The sequence below is a fragment of the Oncorhynchus mykiss genome, chromosome 12 (assembly GCF_057628025.1).
Source record: "Oncorhynchus mykiss isolate SJ-2025 chromosome 12, ASM5762802v1, whole genome shotgun sequence".
Classification (NCBI taxonomy): Eukaryota; Metazoa; Chordata; class Actinopteri; order Salmoniformes; family Salmonidae; genus Oncorhynchus; species Oncorhynchus mykiss.
In genome coordinates, this window is record NC_143033.1 from 51,964,119 (window position 1) to 51,987,996 (window position 23,878).

Consider the following 23,878-nt stretch of genomic DNA (forward strand, 5'->3'; position numbering starts at 1 on the left):
CCCTTTTGCTCTCTCTCTCAAGGTGTTAAGACATATTTAATGGGGTATGAAGGGCTCCTGCCTTCTGTTTCTGATTATAGTTAACCATTGAATCTCAGCCATACATCACAACTGTATGGTAAACTTGACATTGGATCTTAAACAAACCACAAACTTCTCATATTACATCAAGTGCCACACAATATTCTCAAAAAACATTTTGTGGGGGTAAAATGTGAAGAAAATCATTATGTGTAGGTTTTGGATGACACGGTTTGAACATAATCCAAAAAGGCAGTTTTGTGTTCAATGTCTGCTTGTAACAAATTGAAACATGGAGTACTTGTTGTCACAGGCCCAAGGAAGTGGATGTCTCTGGGTTTGGATCAGTCAATTTGTGTTCATCCAAAATGGCACCAACCCACTGGGCACACACTGTTTGAATCAACGTTGTTTTCACGTCATGTCAATGAAATTACGTATTAAGTTTATTCGACGTCGGTGACCAGTGGGAAAGCAGTGCACAATGTAAGAAATAGTGTGCCATTTGGAACGCAGGGCATTGACTCCGAGCTGTAGGTCTGAGTACATACTGTGGGTAGAGTGCCTTGTCATAGCAAGGATATACAAATCCACAAAATGGAACCCTATATCTATGTAGTGTGTCCACAGGCAAGCTAAAGTACTACTCTCCAAATATTTCACAATAAATACAGCATGCCTGTAAAATAAATGGTCAATCATGGGTATGATTTTAATACTTTTTTCACTTTATTATATCCTAAAAAAAGAACTAGAAGAAACCAGAACAAAATGTGTCAACAAAACAATAAGTTAAAAATGAGAGGATTCTGTGACTAAACACGGTAAGCAGTTAAATGACACAGACGTGTGAAGGCAGAGTGACAAGTTATGTTTGTTAAACAGCCAAGACAAAACAAATATGTACAATTAGAACTAAAACACCAACATCATGACAACATCATTTCACATAATTTACAAAGAACTACTGTCCTAGTTGGCATTGCAGTAGCTAAACATTAGGGTCACGGTGGATATCGACACAACAAGCACTTTGAGATTGAGTTTTTCATTCAAATTAAAAAAAAGCACTTTTCATGCAACTATTTCAGTTCACTGTTTGCTGTCCCTAAGGCTGCATGACACATGTACGTGATCATAATTCATCCAAAACTTTCAGGGGTAGAGACGTTTTGCTCCTAACACAGATATGTTTGTCACTTCCAAAAGCACATACAGTACCAGTCAAAAGTTTGGACACACCTTCTTATTCAAGGGATTTTCTTTATTTTTTTTTAACATTGTAGAATAACTTTGTCTTAATGACAGTATTGCACACTTTTGGCATTCTCTCAACCAGCTTTACCTGGAATGCTTTTCCAACAGTCTTGAAGTAGCTCCCACATATGCTGAGCACTTGTTGATTGCTTTTCCTTCACTCTGCGGTCCAACTCATCCCAAACCATCTCAATTGGGTTGAAGTCGGGTGTTTGTAGAGGCCAGGTCATCTGATGCAGCACTCCATCACTCTCCTTGGTCAAATAGCCCTTACACAGCCTGGAGGTGTGTTTTGGGTCATTGTCCTGTTGAAAAACAAATGATAGTCCCACTAAGTGCAAACCAGATGGGATGGCGTAACGCTGCAAAATGCTGTGGTAGCCACGCTGGTTAAGTGTGCCTTGAATTACAAATAGATCACAGACAGTGTTACCAGCAAAGCACCCCCACACCATCACACATCCTCCTGCATGCTTCACAGTGGCATGCTGAGATGATCCATTCACCTACCCTGCGTGTCACAAAGTCATGGAAATCTTTCATTTGAAATCTTTAATCAGAACAAAGGACAGATTTTCACCAGTCTAATGCCCATTGCTCGTGTTTCTTGGCCCAAGCATGTCTCTTCTTCTTATTGGTGTCCTTTAGTAAGGGTTTCTTTGCAGCAATTCGACCATGAAGGCCTGATTCACACAGTCTCCTCTGAACAGTTGATGTTGAGATTTGTCTGTTACTTGAACTCTGTGAAACATTTAATTTCTGAGGCAGGTAACTCTAATGAACTTATCCTCTGCAGCATAGGTAACTCCTTTCCTGTGGCAGTCCTCATGAGAGCCAGTTTCATCATAGCGCTTGATGGTTTTTGTGACTGCACTTGAAGAAACTTTAAAAGTTCTTGAAATTAACCTTCATCTCTTAAATTAATGATGGACTATTATTTATCTTTGCTTATTGGAGCTGTTCTTGCCACAATATGGACTTGGTCTTTTACCAAATAGGGCTATCTTCTGTATACCACCCCTACCTTGTCACTACATAACTGATTGGCTCAAACACATTAAAAAGGAAAGGAATTCCACAAATGTACTTTTAACAAGGCCCACCTGGCACACCTGTTAATTGAAATGCATTCCTCATGAAGCTGGTTGAGAGAATGCCAAGACTGTGCAAAGCTGTCATCAAGGCAAAGAGTAGGCTACTTTGAAGAATCTATGATATAAAATATATTTTGATTTGTTTAACACTTTTTTGGTTACTACATTTATTTAATCCTTATTTTACCAGGTAAATTGACTGAGAACACATTCTCATTTACAGCAACGACCTGGGGGAATAGTCACAGGGGAGAGGAGATGAATGAGCCAATTGTAAGCTGGGGATGATTAGGTGGCCATGATGGTATGAAGGCCAGATTGGGAATTTACTCAGGACACCAGAGTTAACACCCTTAATCTTACGATAAGTGCCATGGGATCTTTAGTGACCACAGAGAGTCAGGACACCTGTTTAACATCCCATCCGAAAGACGGCACCCTACAGTACATAGAACAATGTCTCCAATCACTGCCCTGGGGCATTGGGATATTTTAGATCAAAATAATGTGTTATTTAATTTTCTACAATGTAGAAAATAGTAAAAATAAAGAAAACCGTGTAATTAGTAGGTGTGTCCAAATGTTTTACTGGTACTGTAAATCTCCTCCCTCCCTCCCTATGTAGAAGTGTGATTCATTCAGTGGACTTGGCTGTGACTAGATATATGTTAAAATCAAACAAGAAAAAAAAGTGACAAACTCGTTCAAATACGTTCCCTTAGCCAACAACAACTGTCTATTTCAACAAAATGTGCCAAAAAAAACACACTAAACAAATGTATATTATTCCCATATGTTTCTAGATTCACCGGCTGGATTTCGATATTTTCCATGGCCTTGTCCTGCGTCTTTGCTCCCCACAGCTTTTTAAAAGCTGCTACAGTGGAGAGACAAAAGGCTTTCTCACGTGGCACTGGATTGCACTTCAACAGATGTAATAAAGCTGGGGTTCTTTAATTGTAGCAGTAACAGTATGAGAAGCAGTGAAAGATGAATTCCATTCTCAGTCAGGTGCTTGACCCTATTCCATTCCGCTAACTGTATTGTAGTTGGCAGAGTTAAAAAAAATAGAAAACCATCCCAAGATGTGAGAGGTCATTCGGTTGAATATTGCTTATGTTTCAACATAATCTAAAAGTGCTGTTTGACACAAAGAAAAGCCCTCAATTTTAGTTAATTGGTTGATTAAAACATTTTTTTTTTTTTACTCAGCAGGTGTAAAATGTTAATCCGTCCGAAATAGGAAGAGTATGCTGTAAGTGTGAAAGAATTAAAGAGAGACTTAAAACCTCTGGAAACTAAATTTTCCCACTCTCTAGTATCCAACTCTAAACTGATACTTCCTGGCAACAGCTTGGACATGTAGTGCATTGGAAATGGAACACATCGATACGGGCTGGGAGCTGTGGATAAGACTGCAGGCACATGTCTGAGGGGGGACTGTGTGAGAGTCAGACAAGTTCAGACCAGTTCAACCTTGGAGTTGGGGTAGACGGCGACCACGTCATATCCCTCAGGAGGCTGTACGCGGGCCATGGCGTGGGTCTCACAATACAAGTTCTCCTCGATGAAGAAGTAGCCCCTCTGCTTGAGGTTCATGCCGCAGTCATCACACATGAAGCACTCTGTGTGGTACAGTTTGTCTCTGGCCTTCACGATGGTTCCCCTATACGGACAGAACATAACCAGGTTGTTAGTGTCATGTCAAAGATAAGTGGTTTTCAAGGTTATGTAAATAAAGAGCTATTTGATTAGCATTCATTTTCTTATTTAACTATGTCACTGTGCATTCAAGTGACCAGTATTCTATTCATGGATGTGGGTATTTGCATTACCAATAAGGATTACATAGCTTCACAACAGCCAAAACTCATTGGTTGAATTTGAATATCCCCTGTATCCGGGCCTTTATCCTAACCACTACTGCCTATAACAGTAGGCAAATGCTTTAGTGCCCTGCCTAAAAAAAACCTGTGTAAACAGTCTATATAACAGATCCATGGTACTAAGCCTCCACAACAGTCTCTTGTTCAAATGACATCGCTGTTTACCCATGGTGCTTTAACGGTGTGAGGATTACCGGCATCTCTGGGTTCCTGAGGAGGAGGGCGTGGCACAGAGGTTTATTCGTTCAAAGTGATATATGGAGATCATTTCCCTCTCTGTTATTAGCTTGGGCCTGTTGGAGCAGGACTAGATAGCATCCCAAATGGCACCCTGTATCACCTGTAGTCTATGGTCAAAAGTAGTGCATTATATAGGGACTGCGGTGCTATTTGTGACACACTCCTTGTGTGCAGCGTCATCTCTGTTTTTTATGACTTACACTATGCCGTTGCCACAGCGCGTGCACTGGGGGAGTTTCTGTAGGCCGGGCATGGGGCCCATGTGGCCGGGGATGGGGCTGCCCAGTTTAGGGACTGGGGATCGGTCCGGGGACCTAAGGCCTCTCACTCCAGACATGTCAGTAGGGGACACACCTGTGGACACAGACACACAAAATAACACAACACCTCAGTTAAAAAAAATAAAACACATTTTTATAATTAGCATTATTATTTATTAAATTTATATAGCGCAGTTAAGACACGTTTAGATATTGTAAATCAACTTAGTTCCCCCGGGGAGATGTTTCCTCTGGGTACAGATCTAGGATCAGCTTCCTGCCCCCCAATCCTAATCTACAATATTAGTTGGATAAAATGCAAAACTGACCCAAGATTTAGGGGCAACTTCACCCTATACCAGTATATGAAAGCTAGAAAGGCAGCAGTCAGCCATGGATGAAAGCATGAAGAATGAATGGTGTTCACACTTGGCTCAAGGAGGCACCAAGGTCAGCTACTGTCCAAAACAGAGACATCACCCCTCAGTAAGCACTCCCTTCACTGGTGTGTGTTAACCTCAGAGGGCATGGCAGGGGTACAGGCAGAGGGCAAGGGTGGTGCTCACATGCTGTCAGCCTCTCTACCTCTTTCTCTCACTACCATACCCTCCCCTCCCCTCTCTCTCTCTCTGTACTGTATTACCTACAGTATCGCTCCCCCTCCCCATACCTCTATCTTCCTTTCCATAGCTCTACCTCTCACTCCCTATCTATCTCCCTCCATTCACATTTCAGGGATGCCAGGGCTGATGTGAGATCCTGGCACACAGCAGGAACACATCAATTAGGAGAGGAGAGAAAGGCAGCTGCCTGGCAGAGCAAATATTTCACATTAAGGAGCAGATCATCATCACACCAGAGTGCCACAATCACACTCTCCCTGAACCACGGAGTGATGAGGTGCCAGCAGGCCCCATTGACCCAGCACGCCACTGCCTCTGGCTCTGGCATGGCCTACCCATCACACTGGTGAACTACCTGGCACAAAGAAGTTTACATCTCTCCAACACTTAAACACTAATGCTTTGACAGTTTAAAAGGTTGGAGTAATAACGGGGTCTATTTTTACTGTAATAATCGCTGTATTCAGCCTGGTCTCATAGCCTAGACGTAACATAGTAAATGTAATTCCGGGACACTCAAATTAGTATATGTTATATTTGGTATGGTTACATAAGACAGATGCTTACTTAAGGCAAGAATGGAAGTAGGGTGGTTGGTCGGGGGGATGGGTAGATGTATAACGCAAATGTCTAGCAACCCAAAGGTTGCATGTTTGAATCTCATCATGGACAACTTTAGCATTAGCAACTTTACAACTACTTAGTACTTTTAGTAACTTTGCAACTACATTTCGTTAATAAAATAATGATCAAAAAATAATTTTTCGAAATGCAGATGTTGATTTAGTTATGGATCCATAACGAATTACTATGGAAATAAATATCACTGATTTTCAGAAATATTGGAACAAAGTTGTCTAATGAAGGCAAACAAGCCTACTCCTGACTGTCACGTTGTACAGTGCCATATTTTCTATTCCATCCTATTCCATTTTGTTTTTCCTCTGAAGAGAAATACCGTAATATTAATCAAATTAATTAAGCCAATTTTTTTATTTATTAATCCCGTCTACTATGTTATTACAAAAAAAGTTTTACATTCTCTGGTAATGCTAATACGGAATACTATCAAACGCTCCTGAAAGATGCCCTCTGGTGGTCAAACTAGGATTAATTTGCAGTAACAGAAAAAAATGTCTGACAATTAAATGACCTGCCACAGAATGAGTGTGCCACAACTTTTTAAAGGAGGAACCACTGTAGCATGTTAGCTAACTGATAAGAGAATTTTGTTCTCAAGGTACATAACACAATTTAATTATATTACTCAGTCCGCAAACCAGAATTTGTAAGATCCTGGTCGAATGAAACAGACGGAGGCCCAGCTAAAATAGTCAAAAAGGTTTATTCACGGGAACGTTCTAAAGTCAAGAATACAAAACAATTAATTTTATACTGACTTCTCACGCCCACACATACACACAACCATACACACACACACACATACACACAAACAGACGCACACAATGTCCTGCAACGCACACACTGTCTCTCTACCCAGCCGACAGAGATTAGTGACCTTGTCCTTGAGACATACTCCCTGTTCTCTCCCAAACCTCTAGTCAGGTCGGCAGCAAGCTCAGACAGTCTATGTATACAATACCATAAAGACATATTGTTTTACCCTAATTCTGACTAGGACTACACATTTATTGATTAGGATTTTATACATTCTACTTAATTCCATACAATTATATGTTTCAGGGCGGAATATTCTAATCATTCAATTAACAGATCATTCTCAACTAACACTAACCCTTCCCCTAACCTTAACCCTTTACCTAACTCCTAGCCCTAAATTTAGCCCTAACCTTAACCATAACCCCTAGCCTAGCAAATGTTAGCAACCCAGTAAATGTTAGCAACAAAAAAATGGAATTCATAACATTTCATACTTTTTGCAAATTCATTAACATATTGTACAAATTCGTAACATATTGTACGATTTGAAATTCATAAAATATTGTAATAATTGCAATTTGTATAATATCATAGGTAATGGTTGATGGACAGCCACAAATGAATACATACCATACGAAACTTAGCGGATCATACTACCTGGAGTGTCCCGGATTTACAGTGCATTGCGAAAGTATTCGGCCCCCTTGAACTTTGCGACCTTTTGCCACATTTCAGGCTTCAAACATAAAGATATAAAGCTGTATTTTTTTGTGAAGAATCAACAACAAGCGGGACACAATCATGAAGTGGAACAACATTTATTAGATATTTTCAAACTTTTTTAACAAATCAAAAACTGAAAAATTGGGCGTGCAAAATTATTCAGCCCCTTTACTTTCAGTGCAGCAAACTCTCTCCAGAAGTTCAGTGAGGATCTCTGAATGATCCAATGTTGACCTAAATGACTAATGATGATAAATACAATCCATCTGTGTGTAATCAAGTCTCCGTATAAATGCACCTGCACTGTGATAGTCTCAGAGGTCCGTTAAAAGCGCAGAGAGCATCATGAAGAACAAGGAACACACCAGGCAGGTCCGAGATACTGTTGTGAAGAAGTTTAAAGCCGGATTTGGATACAAAAAGATTTCCCAAGCTTTAAACATCCCAAGGAGCACTGTGCAAGCGATAATATTGAAATGGAAGGAGTATCAGACCACTGCAAATCTACCAAGACCTGGCCGTCCCTCTAAACTTTCAGCTCATACAAGGAGAAGACTGATCAGAGATGCAGCCAAGAGGCCCATGATCACTCTGGATGAACTGCAGAGATCTACAGCTGAGGTGGGAGACTCTGTCCACAGGACAACAATCAGTTGTATATTGCACAAATCTGGCCTTTATGGAAGAGTGGCAAGAAGAAAGCCATTTCTTAAAGATATCCATAAAAAGTGTTGTTTAAAGTTTGCCACAAGCCACCTGGGAGACACACCAAACATGTGGAAGAAGGTGCTCTGGTCAGATGAAACCAAAATTGAACTTTTTGGCAACAATGCAAAACGTTATGTTTGGCGTAAAAGCAACACAGCTCATCACCCTGAACATACCATCCCCACTGTCAAACATGGTGGTGGCAGCATCATGGTTTGGGCCTGCTTTTCTTCAGCAGGGACAGGGAAGATGGTTAAAATTGATGGGTAGATGGATGGAGCTAAATACAGGACCATTCTGGAAGAAAACCTGATGGAGTCTGCAAAAGACCTGAGACTGGGACGGAGATTTGTCTTCCAACAAGACAATGATCCAAAACATAAAGCAAAATCTACAATGGAATGGTTCAAAAATAAACATATCCAGGTGTTAGAATGGCCAAGTCAAAGTCCAGACCTGAATCCAATCGAGAATCTGTGGAAAGAACTGAAAACTGCTGTTCACAAATGCTCTCCATCCAACCTCACTGAGCTCGAGCTGTTTTGCAAGGAGGAATGGGAAAAAATTTCAGTCTCTCGATGTGCAAAACTGATAGAGACATACCCCAAGCGACTTACAGCTGTAGTCGCAGCAAAAGGTGGCGCTACAAAGTATTAACTTAAGGGGGCTGAATAATTTTGCACGCCCAATTTTTCAGTTTTTGATTTGTTAAAAAAGTTTGAAATATCCAATAAATGTCGTTCCACTTCATGATTGTGTCCCACTTGTTGTTGATTCTTCAAAAAAAAATACAGTTTTATATCTTTATGTTTGAAGCCTGAAATGTGGCAAAAGGTCGCAAAGTTCAAGGGGGCCGAATACTTTTGCAATGCACTGTACATTTACTACGTTCAGGTTGAGGCCAGGTTACTGTATTACTAAGTATCTAGTCATCATTGCAGTCTCTTCCAAGTTCTAGTCAGGAGTTCTCATGAGATTCCCACAAACCCTGTACAAGGGAGGTTTAGTCATAAGACTTGTACAGTCTATACCAGTGGAGGGAGGACGTTTAAGAAAAGAAATTATGAGCATCGCCTTATTTTGATTAAAGCATATTGGATGACTGTAATTAATATTCCTTTCACCCAAATCAATGTAACATCGATAGCTTTAGGCTAGCACACGATACTCTAATTTTCCTCTGTTCAAGACTATCCTACCAACTGCACATTCAAAACGGTAATATCTTACGTTTCACCGAGTCGTGGCTGAATGATGACATGGATAACATACAGTTGGCTGGGTTTTCCGCGCATCGGCAAGACAGAACAGCTACAGTACCTTCGGTAAGATGAGGGGTGGTGGTCTATTTGTCAATAACAACTGGTGCGCAATCTCTAATATTAAGGAAGTCTTGAGGCGTTCCTCGCCTGAGGTAAATTACTTCATGAGAAGCTGTAGACCACACTATCTACCAAGAGAGTTTTGATCTATATTTTTCGTAGCTGCCTATTTACCACCACAAACCAATGCTGGCACTAATACTGTACTCATCAAGCTGTATAAGGCCATAAGCAAACAAAAAAAATGCTCATTCAGAAGCGGCACTCCTAGTAGCTGGGGACTTTAATGCAAGAAAACTTAAATCAGTTTTACCTCATTTCTACCAGCATGTCACATGTGCAACCAGAGGGGAACTCCAGACCACCTTTACTCCGCACACAGAGACGAAGAAAGCTCTCCTTTCTCTCCATTTGGAAAATCTGACAATAATTATATCCTCCTGATTCCTGCTTACAATTAAAAACTAAAGCAGCAAGTACTAGTGACTCGCTCAATATGGAAGTGGTCAGATGATGCGGACGCTAAGATACAGGACGGTTTTTCTAGCACAGACTGGAATATGTTCCGGGATTCATCCCATGGCAATGAGGAGTATACCACCTAAGTCACAGGCTTCATCAATAACTGCACTGATGAAGTAATCCTCACAGTGACTGTACGTACATATCCCAACCAGAAGCCAGGATTACAGGCAACATCCGCAACATGCAGGCTAGAGCTACGCATATAAGAAATTCTTCAATGCCCTCAGACAAACCATCAAGTTGAAGTGGAAGTTTACATACACCTCAGCCAAATACATTTAAACTCAGTTTTTCACAATTTCTGACATTTAATCCTAGTAAAAATTCCCTGTCTTAGGTCAGTTAGGATCACCACTATATTTAAAGAATGTGAAATGTCAGAATAATAGTAGAGAGAATGATTTATTTCAGCTTTTATTTCTTTAATCACATTCCCAGTGGGTCAGAAGTTTACATACTCACTTAGTATTTGGTTGCATTACCTTCAAATTGTTTAACTTGGGTCAAACGTTTCGGGTAGCCTTCCACAAGCTTCCCACAATAAATTGGGTAAATTTTGGCCCATAACTCCTGACAGTGCAGGTGTAACTGAGTCAAGTTTGTAGGCCTACTTGCTCGCACACACTTTTTCAGTTCTGTCCACACATTTTTTATAGGATTAAGGTCAGGGCTTTGTGATGGCCACTCCAATACCTTGACTTTGTTGTCCTTAAGCCATTTTTCCACAACTTTGGAAGTATGATTGGGGTCATTGTCCATTTGTAAGACCCATTTGTGACCAAGCTTCCTGAAGACCCATTTGCGACCAAACTTCCTGACTGATGTCTTGAGATGTTGCTTCAATATATCCACATAATTTTCCACTCTCATGATGCCATCTATTTTGTGAGGTGCACCAGTCTCTCCTGCAGCAAAGTACCCCCACAACATGCTGCTGCCAACCCCCGTGCTTCATGGTTGGGAAGGTGTTTTTCAGCTTGCAAGCATCCCCCTTATTCCTCCAAACATAACGATGGTCATTATGGCCAAACAGTTCTATTTTTGTTTAACCAGACCAGAGGACATCTCTACAAAAAGTACAATCTTTGTACCCATGTGTAGTTGCAAATCATAGTCTGGCTTTTTTATGGCGGTTATGGAGCAGTGGCTTCTTCCTTGCTGAGTGGCCTTTCAGGTTATGTCGATATAGGACTCGTTTTACTGTGGATATAGATACTTTTGTATCTGTTTCCTCCAGCACCTTCACAAGGTCCTTTGCTGTTGTTCTGGGATTGATTTGCACTTTTCGCACCAAAGTATGTTCATCTCTAGGAGACAGAACGCATCTCCTTCCTGAGTGGTATGACGGCTGCATGGTCCCATGGTGTTTATACTTGCGTACTATTGTTTGTACAGATGAATGTGGTACCTTCAGGCATTTGTAAATTGCTCCCAAGGATGAACCAGACTTGTGGAGCTCTACAACTTTATTTCTGAGGTCTTGGCTGATTTCTTTTGATGTTTCTATAATGTCAAGCAAAGAGGCACTGAGTTTGAAAGTAGGCCTTGAAATACATCCACAGGTATACCTCAAATAGGCTAATTAAAATTATTTGAGTCAATCAGAAGCTTCTAAAGCCATGACATCATTTTCTGGAATTTTCCAAGCTGTTTAAAGGCACAGTCAACTTAGCGTATGTAAACTTCTGACCCACTGGAATTGTGAAACAGTGAATTATAAGTGACTTAATCTGTCTGTAAACAATTGTTGGAAAAATTACTTGTGTCATGCACGAAGTAGATGTCCTAACTGACTTGCCAAAACTATAGTGTGTAAACAAGAAATTTGTGGAGTGGTTGAAAAACAAATGTTAATGACTCCAACCTAAGTGTATGTAAACTTCCAACTTCAACTGTATACAAGACTAAGATTGAATCCTACTAAACTGTCTCTGATCCTCATCGGGTGTGGCAGGGCTTGCAAACTATTACAGCCTACAAAGGGAATCCCAGCTGCGAGCTGCCCAGTGACGCTAGCCTACCAGACGGGTTAATTGCTTTTTATGCTCGCTTTGAGGCAAGCAACACTGATGCATGCATGAGAGCACCATCTGTTCCAGATGAATGTGTGATCATGCTGTCCGTAGCAGATTTGAGTAAGACCTTTAAACAGGTCAACATTCACAAGGCCGCGGGGCAAGACAGATTACCAGGACGCGTACTCAGAGCATCCGTGGACCAACAGGCAAGTGTCTTCACTGACATTTTCAACCTCTCCCTGACTGACAATGTAATAGCTACATGTTTCAAGCAGACCACTAAGTGCCTGTGCCCAAGAACGCCAAGGTGACCTGCCTAAATGACTACCACATAGTACTCACGTCTATAGCCATGAAGTGCTTTGAAAGGCTGGTCATGGCTCACATCAACACCATTATCCTGGAAACACTAGATCCAATTCACATACCGCCCCAATAAATCCACAGATGATGAAATCTCTATTGCACTCCACACTGCCCTTTCCCACCTGGACAAAAGGAATACCTATGAGAGAATGCTGTTCAGTGACTACAGCCCAGCGTTCAACACCATAGTGCCCACAAAGCTCATCACTGAACTAAAGACCCTGGTACTAAACACCTCGCTCTGCAACTGCATCCTGGACTTCCTGACTGGCCGCCCCCAGGTGGTAAGGGTAGGCAACAACACATCTGCCATGCTGTTCCTCAACACGTGGGCCCCTCAGGGGTGCGTGCTTATTTCCCCCCTGTACTCTCTGTTCACCCACGACTGCATGGCCGAGCACAACTCTAGCACCATCCTTAAGTTTGCTGAAGACACAACAGTGGTAGGCCTGATCAACGACAATGATGAGACAGCGTATAGGGTGGAGATCACAGTGTGGTGCAAAGACAACAACCTTTCCATAAATGTGAGCAAGACAAAAGAGACGATAATGGACTACAGGAAGAGGACGGCCAAAAACACCCCCATTCTCATCAATGGCGCTGTAGTGGAGCGGGTCAGGAGCTTTAAGTTCATCGTGTCCACATCTCCAACAAACTGTCATGGTCCTAACACACCAAGACAGTCATGAAGAGGGCACAACAAGGCCTATTCCCCCTCAGGAGACTGAAAAGATCTGAGGTCCCCAGATCCTCAAAGTTTTACAGCTGCACCATCGAGAGCTTCACCGCCTGATATGGCAAATGCTCGGCATCAAACTATAAGGCACTACAGAGGGTAGTGCATATGGCCCAGTACATCACTGGGGCCAAGCTTCCTGCCTTCCAGGACCTCTATACTAGGCAGTGTCAGGGGAAGGCCTAAAAGAGTGACTCCAATGACTCCCGCCACCCAAGTCATAGACGATTCTCTCTGCTACCATACGGCAAGTTGTACCAGAACACCAAGTCTAGGTCCAAAAGGCTCCTTAACAGCTTCTACTCCCAAGACGTAAGACTGGTGAACAATTAATCAAATGGCTAACCGGAATATTTGTATTGACGCCCCCCCTTTTATTTTTTACACTGCTGCTACTCACTGTTTATTATGGACGCATAGTCAGTTTACCTCTACCTACCTATACCTATAACTTCAATTACCTTGACCTACCTATATCCCCGCACACTGACTCGGTACCGATACCCACAGTATATAGCCTTGTCATTGTTATTTTTATTGTGTACGTTTATTTATTTTTGTTAATTTACTAAATATTTCCTTATCTCTTATTTTGTTGTTGGTTAAGGGCTTGTAAGTATGCATTTTACGCTACGATCTACACCTGTTGTATTCGGCACGTGTGACAAATACAAATTGATTTGTGCACAACACATCAGCTGTCTGTGACCAGGTGAGAAAACCTTTCCAAGCCAAACCTTCATATCGTAATCGGTAAATACTACACACAGCTTACATCGTTGTCAACATGCCTATTAGAACTAATGCGTTAGTAGACACGCTACAATCATGCTGTACAGTGTACATTTAGCAGCAAACAATTTAGCAGTTACACCGGAGGGACCCGGTGGCAATAAATTAATAAAACCAAAAGCTTACCTTAACGTGGAACAGTTCCCGTGTTGGATAGCCATAGCCAGCTAGCTAAACATAGCATCCTTCTCTTTTTGAGCCGGGTATTTGAGTAGGCTAAACTAGCTTCATTCACAAAGACTACTGCCAAGTCTATATGAATAAAGTTCATAGCATGTGATCCCCTAATCTGTACTAAAAAGGGAGTTTCCACCCATTTATCTTAGTTATTAGAGCAGCTTTTTATAAAACAGATAGCTACCCGCAATGGCTAATGGGGGTCACATTTCTGGATAAACAGACAAACAAAATAAACATGCTGTAACCTTGTCTTTATTTCTTATTTTCTTACAGGGGGTTCAACTACAGGCAGTACAATGTGCTCATCACATCTGCTCATCCTCAAAAGTAAAGCACATTGTAAATACATGATCGCTTCCCTCCGATTTCTGTCTTCGACAGTATCTTTGACCACTATAAGTGGTGGATTCTTCAGTGATTGGTATTGCTGGGGAGTTCAGTGTAATAATAAGCTGGGAATCTCGTCATGCAAACGTCTCCTCTCCTCTTGTTTTCACCCTCGCACTGTCTGACACCACAGATGGTCAAATCAGTGCCTGTGGGGCTGTATCATAACAGCGCCTCATGTTTGCGCTCCATTGAAATCCCAGGGATGCCGACATTTTCAAAACAAGAGCGTCTTCCTTTTAAAGGATGAGGATTGACAATATCACATGCAGTCAAATGCCCCTCTCCGTCTAAATGTCAAAGCTGAGCTGAGAAAGAGAAAAAAAACTCCTTCAGCAGAAGATAATGCAAGCATTCCCACAGACGGAGAGCAACAACCAGAAACAGGCAGACAGAGCTTTAGGGCGGGTCTTGTATAAGCCCCAAGGTGTGTAAGCATCGCACTAGAAGCTTAAACCCAGTGTCCATGACGCCTTTTGCGGTCATGAAAAAAATAACAACTGTGCAGGAGGGAAATCGGTGCCGATGAATCTAATTCTGTTAAAACCGTTATTGACTTTTTGCTCTTCCTTAATCCCTTTTCACACCTGCAAGTGACTAGCACCAAATTCAAAGAATAACAGGGTACTGGTGTTGATACAAAACCATCTCAATGATCCCCAACAGACAGCATGACTTGTTCCTGGGGATAAGCCTGTCTGTTTGGGTTCTCCCTGAAGAGGTGAGATCTGGCCACGACCCTGACGAAAACACAACGCATTACTTCTAAGGAAAACGGTGAAAAAAGTTTGAAAGAAACACCAGGAAGTCATATTTCTTGGTTTTATTGTCTTTCATAAGGCTGTGTTGCGGTAAACCCCCCCCCCCCCCTTATCATTTGACTTTCACCTCTCTCGGCCTATAAAAGGAAAACTATGCCAACGCTCCCTCTCCTCTCAGGGACAACACGTGCTACAGTGCACACACAGTCATGTGGCTGGAAAATATCACACGCTCCACTTGCAGAAGAAAACTATTTAGCTCAAATATACAAACATATATTTAACATACATAAACAAGCATGTTGTTTAGGTAAACTGTTGGGTGAATGGAGACTCGTATAGAGCAACAAATAAGGGTACCTCCATCCTCTGCCTCCAATATGCCTTGTAGGTATTTGAAGGAGCCGGATTGTTTGGGTGCGGAGACTGGCTCCTCTGTGTCTTGCAGCATCTTGTACACATCTGACTCTGTGGTGACTTCAAAACTATGACCGTTTCCATTACGCCCCATAGGAGAACGCATCGGAGGCTCAGGGCTGAAAGAGACGAAGACAAACAAATAAAGTTGTTTTCAGTTTGAATTCAGTGTGACCAACAGCTGCGCTGTTCATTGATTTAATTTGTGAATGCTGTGACTTGATTTGGGGGTAAAACAAATGCAGTTTAAAGAAGGGAAAGGGAAAAGGGGATGCCTAGTCAGTAGTACTGAGATCTAGAGTACAACACATGAAAACATGATACAACACTTATTTCCAATGTGGTCCTCACACTGACATTATCACATTGACATGGTACATCTACCAGAATATCTTGAAATGACTGTAGTCTCAGGTCCTTTTTTTCCATTGAAGTAAACTATGCTGCAGGTTCATCCATTCCACCTTGGTATTCCTAGTCCAAACAGGAGATAGACCCCATTTGCTGTTCACAGTCTTTCCACAAAACCCACCAGAAAGAATCCTCAAGCTCCATTATGCCAATAGTGCATAACATTAAGCACTGCTCTGATATATATTTTCTGATCCTGGTCTTCCTCCACTCTGGAGGGACCCTACAAGGTAAACTTCACTGTGAGGCCCTGGGAGGCCTTGGGAGCGGGAAACGTATGCAGTCAGCACAAACAGCAGGGCCCAGAGGACATCTCTGGGCGCTGTAGGTTGTAGCCTAGGAGAACACACACATTTATCACACATCTGAGAGACCACGCGATAACAAATGGATTTTCCACTCCACATGCCTTACCTGTGAGGAGACCCTAGGCTCAGGCCGCTCATTTGTTTTGGCAAGACCCTGTCTCTGTCTCCGTTGCTGCCGTTGTTGTGTGCGTACAGGCTGGCTGGGTTGTTGTACTGCGCATGGTTGGACTGCTTGGAGGTGCCGTTGTTGAGGTGCGGCAGCTCGGGAGTGTAGGAGGGTTTTCGGCTGTAACCGCTGCTGTTGTTCCCCCTGCTGTAGCTGCTGCTGTAACCACTGGTCATTGGTCCAGTGCTAATGGGTCGGAAATTCTAGAGAAGGAAAGAGCAGAGGAGTCATTAAGAAAAATATGGTTATTCCCAATGCACTTCTATGTCGTTGTCATAGTCTATTCATGGCAACATTAAGGTGACTGTTGGCACAGAGGCAAAAACATTTTGCATGGACCTGCGTCAGCTATCCAATGACGTAACCAAATATTAACTGCAGACTTCCATGAACTACACTGATAATCGACCGTATATTGCGTGTGACATGCGTGGTCATCTCTCCAGCCAAGCCACAGATAAGGATGGGTTGCAACATTTTGTTTACGTCATCACTTTTCTAATGGCTGGTTTTAGTGGTATGACTGTCATCCAAAATATAGTGACTTAAAGGCTGTTGTGGGCTGCACACAATCTTAGTAATCTTAGTCCTCTGTAAATATGTAATCTAAACTGGAGTGACTTGTTTAACGGTTGTGCAATGAGAGTACTGGAGACAAAGTTGTCATCCCTCACAGCTAGCCTGTTGATTAACCTGTGTGTGCACATTGAGTGGTGGGTTAGTTTGAGTGGTTGGCCCCAGGAAGCGGAGGTTCACAGACTCTCCAGGCAGGCAGGCAGCAGATGGCCTGGTCTTTGTTCCCTGGCCCAGACCACCCATGCCTGGGCCATCGCTAATCACCACTCTGCTGAGCCCTTGATCCCACACCCCACAGCCCTACCCCAAGCTGCGTCGCCAACCCTGGGCTTGGTCCATAACTCCAAGCCGTGTCCCCTCTCGGCAACAACAGTAAAAGAGAGGCAGAGCAAACATTTGAGTGTATTGTATTACCAAGTGTTCCTGCAGCGACAGTAAACTTGGCCTTTTTACGACGTGTGGATGGATTCCAGCGCCTCCTTCAAACAGTTACAATAGAAGCCACAGAGCCCTGAGATCACCAAGGGGAAGAGTGACAGGACTGCTGAAAGGCTTGGCAAACACCTTGGCTATACCATACCCTAATGAGAGTGAGTGCAGATAACATCAGTGATGATTTGCTGTGTCAAGCACGGCAAATGAACACAAACGTTTTGATGTTGCCTATTTACAGTAGAGTGGTCGTTTTCACATAAACAGATGGAGCTAGGGAGAGGTAGAGAGAAAAGCCTGCTTCAAATCCTTGGCACAAGGGCCGGCGCCAGAACGAATCAGTTGGACGGCTATTTGATTTCCATAGGGGGCATGTTTTCTTCACTGGACTTTCCATGTGTGCATGCGCTTGCTTGTGCACACATTTTTTAAATACCATAGGCGGAGTTTCAAGTTGGGGAAAGCTTACAACTTATACTACAATTTCTACCAATCTGCGTGCCAATTATGGTTTTCACATGTGCATTTTCGTTTCAATAACAACTTTTGCATTTTTCAAAGCCGTTGTCATGTGGTTAGTCATAAGAATCTGAATTAAAATGATACAAATCTAAAAGTAAAACTTAAACTAATGTGAGAGCACCAACCTCTGCCATATAGACACATTGATAAACCGTGATCCCATTGGCGGCTAAGGAAATGGAACTGTATTCTGGGCCCTGTATTCTAGCTCTCTCGCCAGTGAGCTCTGGACAGACAGCTGTTTTCGTGCAAGGGAAACATGTTCGGGTATTTAATGACTTTTCTGCAAATGGCTGCATTTCTATCCTCCGCATCCGCGATGAAAGGTGGCAGAGCTAGAGTAGTGTTTGTCAGACCATGAGACTTCCTGAAAATCTATCTTCTCACAAAAACACCCGTAGCGTTCAAACAGTCTACAAACTTTTATGGACACTATTGAAATATGAGACTCTTATGAACACGATGGCGTTCTCCGTTTTGTTCTAGGATCCAGACAAGCCTCACAAGACTTGTCTAAAGTCGGTACAGCCTCTTCTGCTAACTTCTGCCTGTAGTGTCCGAATGGTTTGGGCTACAAAGTATTATGACCATTCTATTGAAAGTTGAGACTCTTACGAACACGATGTCATCCTCTGTTTAGCTCTAGGGCGCCCACAAGCCTCAGAAGCCCCAAAAATTACTATCTGTTGTTGCACGTGTTTCTGTTGGAATGACGAAGCATGGTATAGAGCTTACTGTCTCACGTGGGAAAAGGTCACACCTCCGCGTTATCATGCTGCTGTGCTGTTTGTTGCGACTTGGCTACCTGCCAAACTTAGTTTGTTACTGTTAACGGTCCAATCAAAACTCTTCATTTAACACATTTACCAACGTCTTCGTTTTTTCCACTCTCAACTTTTTCCATTCAACTTTTTCACCCCGGACGCTTTAGTACCTGGATACCAACAACCGAGCCAGGCTACCAAGAGCTCAACTCTTACAACAGTCTCTATAGAACTACTATAGAACTAAGTCCTTACTTCCAGCGTGTGAGTGTGACTCCAATCGTTGGCCAGTACATACTGTAACTGTATGTTTTGTATCCCCCAAGACTACATAGACTCCCGACACAGCTCTGAGAGGCTACACCAAATGCTAACATGCAGCCTGCCGGTGTGTAGCAAGGAACAGCAAGCGACCTGTTGTCACGGGGAAAGGTCCAATGGATACCTTCATTTGTGAAAAATGTATTGATCTTGATGCAGCTAAAGAAATAATTATTACTCTTCGTGAAGAAAAAAGAAACATTTGAAACATTTGACCAAGCACCTACTTGTCCACTACTGCACTCCTCCATTAGCTTGAACCAGAAAACGGCTGCTCATTGTTCGACTCCAGGTGAGCGTAAATTGATGCGTGTTGGAACCAGAACGAAGAAGAATCATTGAGTGTATTGTATTACCAAGTGTTCCTGTGTCTGGACTTAAGACTTTCAAATCTGTTTGAGCCCCTGTACCAGCAGTCTTCTGCCAGGCACTTGGGTGTTCCCTCCATGGCTGTGGATATCCCTTCAGCTACCTCTCCCTATCCTAGTCAATCAATTGCCTGGGCACAGCCTGGACCACCGTGGCCCCCCTCCGCTGGGCCGTGCTCTCTGGTTCAGAGCTCTGTCCCTTTGGCTGTTGTGGCCTGCACGCAGCCGGAATCTCAGCAGCCTTCTTCTCAGGTGAGTTCTGTGGCTCTGGCCTCGTAATCAGCTTCGAGACACGGGAGAGGCCAGATCATTCTGGCTATTGTGATAGGAAGTTCGATAGTGAGGCATATACCTGTACCTTTGTGTTTTCCTGGGACAAAAGTTAATGATATCAACAGGTTGCTTCTTGAGGCTATGCGTCAGTCACTGGGGGCTGATACTGTCATGGTTCATGTGGGGTCGAATTACATTATGAGGAGCAGCTCATAATCATATGCCTATGAACCAGAGTTATATTGTTAGCATGGAGGCGGTGTGCCATAGCAGGAAGTCCACTGTGTGCAGCTCCCCCTGCACTAACATAAATAGCCTGTGCATGTCTACCTCTGCTAAGCCTCCCAGTAAAGCAAGAAAAGTGATTAAGAAACCCAGAAAAGTATTACAAATTGCCCATGTTAACATATGTAGCTTAAGAAACAAGTTCATGAAATCAATAATTTGCTAGTAACAGATGACATTCATATTCAGACAATCTCTGAAACTCACTTAGATAATACCTTTGATGATACAGTGGTAGCAATACATGGTTATGAGATCTACAGAAAATACAGAAATGCTAAAGGTGGAGGTGTGGCTGTTTATATTCAGAACCATATTCCTGTAAAGCATAGAGTGATCTAATGTTAAATACCGTCGAAGGAAAATGGCTACAGGTTCACCTGCCTCACCTAAAGCCCATTCTGGTGGGATGCTGCTATAGACCCCCAAGTGCTGACACTCAGTATCTGGATAACATGCGTGAAAGGCTTGTATGTGATATCAATAGAGAGGTATATTTTCTGGGTGATTTAAATATTGACTGGCTTTCATCAGGCTGCCCACTCAAGAGAAAGCTTCAAACTTTAACTAGTGCCTGCAACCTGTTTCAGGTTTTCAATCAACCTACCAGGGTAGTTACAAACAGCACCGCAATGAAATCATCAACATGTCATCACATTGATCATCAACATTGATCACATCTTTACTAATTCTGCAGACATTTGATTGAAAGCAGTATCCAAATCCATTTTATATATTGATCACAATATAGTAGCTTAGGAAAACCAAAGATCCAACTTTCCTTTCCAATTCGCAAGTGGCTGCCCTGAAACCAGAGATCTATATATAATGACGAGTTTCTCATGTCGCTGCCCTTACAATGGGAGTCGTTGTCCCAAAGGCGGGAAGGCAGGCGGGCAAGCTTAGGTCTGCAAATAAAGCCCATAGAAATGCATTGGGCTTATTCTGGATAGATTTTGGTGAGAGCGAGCCCTCCCGCTTCCTCTCTGCTAAAATGATCTCACTGAAGAAAGCATCCGAGCAAGCAAAACATTGCCCCTCCGTTTTACTACTGTACATGTAGCCCATGTATCTGATGCTGTCTGGCTAAAAATTACGACATGCCATACTATTTTTGTCCAAACATCATCACATACATGGTCTACACATACTGAGATGGGGGGGCACTGTTCAATTTGCTCGGATGCTTGATCTGAGATTGATGTGTCCCTCTGTCCATATTTCTGATCCATATTTCAACATTTTATTTGGAAGGATGGGCCCCCGAAGGTTCCCCCATAAAGCCAGCCCTGCTTGGCACGCATTTGTTGCTTGTTTCTGTCTCAGTTGAGCGCCGAGACTACTTTAGATGGCACACTTTTCCATAATGTGCACTGTTGGCCTTGTGTCTGCAGCAAATAGATACAGTATTTGCTTTCAGTGAATGGCAGATTTACAAGGCAGTACATCTGGTGAATAGCTTTTAAAAGTGCCAGTTTGGTAACATTCAGGACCTGTAAGTGCTTTCAAGTTGCTCTTAGGTATGTATGGAGGCTACCATTATTTTCATTAAATAAATCACAGTAAGCAGACTGTCCCATTAAACTGATGTATCGTACCTATGCCGGTCTGAAGTGGTGTTTTTAAAATAGCACACATAAAATATATTTAATGGAAACTGTAGCGACTGGTGACACTCCTTCCACAAAGAGTTCCTTCCACATAGAGTGTGTGCTTTGTTAAATCATATCTAATCACCAGATAAATCACTTAGTAACCTTATCTTGTTTTTCAAACTAACGCAATCAAACCTAATGTTGCTATATTATGACCAGTCACTCGTTGAGTCTCTCACATAGAGTTCCAAAACGGGAAAGACTGCTGAAGAAAAAAACATTTGTCAGAAGATAATGAAATACTCTCACATTCTTTGAGCCTTGACTACGACTAAAAAAAAATAAAGACTTGGAGAAAGCAGTATTTATGAGAAGCAGTTCTGTCTGCTCGTAAATTTAGACCGTCATTAGATTTCACTGACCTGTTTTACAATGGTGGCCAAGCATGGCCCTTGGTTCTGGGTGACTGGCTGCTGAGCCTGTGTGCCTAGCCAGGGGGGAGGAGCTGTGTTGGAGTTATGCCTTTAGACTGGGGCCCGTTTAGACAGAACCACAGGACTCCTGGGGAAATCAGCCTGACTTAAAGCTACTCATAATAATAAGCGCTGAGAAAGGAGGGGGAGGGGGAAGGAGATTTACTGCTGCTACCTCAGTCGACAGACTGCAGAATTTGGTCAGGGAGTGGTAAAGGAGAGCAGGAGGAGGAGAAGAGGTGGAGGAGAGCAGGAGCAGGAGGAGAAAAAGCAGGAGGAGGAGGAAGAGGAGCCTAATTGAAACCATATGCTTGCTTCTGACTGGGCCCTAAAGCTCCCCTCTCTCTCTCAGATTCAACTCCCCCTCCCCCTCTCACAGTAATCCCCAGACCTGGGCAATTAAACTTTTCACATGGCGCTCTGCACCGCTAACCAAACAAACCAGCTCGTTATTGTCCCTGTTCCTATCCCAGAGTGCAAGGCTAAGAGAAGCCCGGGGACGGTGGGTCCAGGGCTGGCTGGGAAGCAGACAGCCAAGGGGCTGCCCATCCGCTCCACAGCGTGCTGACAGAGGGAGAGAGAGACCTCTCTGGGCCAACCCAAATATAGATGGACATTTCTGGGGATTACCGTCTGATTAGTACTACTTCACCCAGGACTGGAAACAAACAACAAAATAAGTTGGGTCATAAGCTTATGATCCGAAGTCCTGGATGAATGTGGTGCAGTGAATTTGAACTCTCAATGGCACTGTGTTGATTAGATATATATATATATATTTTTTTACAGAGAACAATGTTTTAATTGAACCGCTAAACATATTTGACAGAGGGTAGAGTATGACCTCTATGGAACGGAGCATACAATCACTATAGAAAAAAAACCTATAATCACGTCACAATTAGACTCTATTGTCAGGGTTCTGTAATGTTATTTATTAGGCAGACAATCTTAATTTGACAGGTATACTGGAAAACCAGCGGACTTGTTCCATTCATAAAACAGATTCTGTATCAAACGGATTCTATGAAGTGAAACTAATTCCAAGAAAAAAAAATGACAGTCTTAAGTCATGTGTGGACCCTCGCTGTCAGCTCTCATAAATTCCAGGAAGGATAATCCTCTCCCTCTTGCCAGCTTGGCAGTGCGGCTTGAGAATGGAACCTTAGTGACGTGAGTTCCAGCGTTTCCGACATTCTAAAGAGCCATACTTTCCAAGGCCCCTGCTAAAGACACAATGGTGATTTTATTTAGCCTGAGGAAATATGCAGAATAGCATACAGTGGCTAGCTGTAGCCACCTGTAGACCTACGTTAACATACTATATAAAGACCACAGGCCTATTTTCCCTTATTTATTCTAATAATAATTTCAAAATTAGTCATTATCCTCTCTGGTAATCTTACAATATTCTGGTCTGTTGATGAGTAAGATAAATTCATGGAAACAATCAATATCTTCCTCCTGTTTTTCACCTCTTTCCAGTACGAGGACGCCACAAATAGCTTTAGTTTCATAACTGTTCAGGTTTAGATCCAAAAATGTATCATTCAACTGTATGAGAATCTCCCACGTTCCCCTTGTTCAAGGAAACATCTCACCACTTCCTTGTGTCACTTCCTGCTAGCTAGAACTCCCATATTTACTTCAAAATCAAATCAAAG

General features: G+C 42.6%; 1 protein-coding gene across 3 annotated transcripts in view; it reads right to left on the minus strand.

The window, feature by feature from the left end:
• Nucleotides 1-726: 726 nt before the first annotated feature.
• Nucleotides 727-23,878, minus strand: part of LOC110537739 (PDZ and LIM domain protein 4) — a 68,282-nt gene continuing 45,130 nt past the window's right edge. Inside the window, exons 1-5 of one of the 3 annotated variants that reach the window (XM_090192750.1) lie at nt 22,164-22,313; nt 16,546-16,808; nt 15,664-15,839; nt 4,699-4,852; nt 727-4,038 (exon numbers count right to left, since the gene is read on the minus strand). In XM_090192750.1, coding sequence (XP_090048876.1) covers nt 3,834-4,038; nt 4,699-4,852; nt 15,664-15,839; nt 16,546-16,781 — 771 coding nt within the window. In that variant the 5' untranslated portion in view covers nt 16,782-16,808; nt 22,164-22,313 and the 3' untranslated portion in view covers nt 727-3,833. Of the gene's footprint in view, nt 4,039-4,698; nt 4,853-14,406; nt 15,283-15,663; nt 15,840-16,545; nt 16,809-22,163; nt 22,314-23,878 lie in introns of those variants that run through there. The other 2 variants (XM_021624093.3, XM_090192749.1) reach the window with 2 other exon arrangements.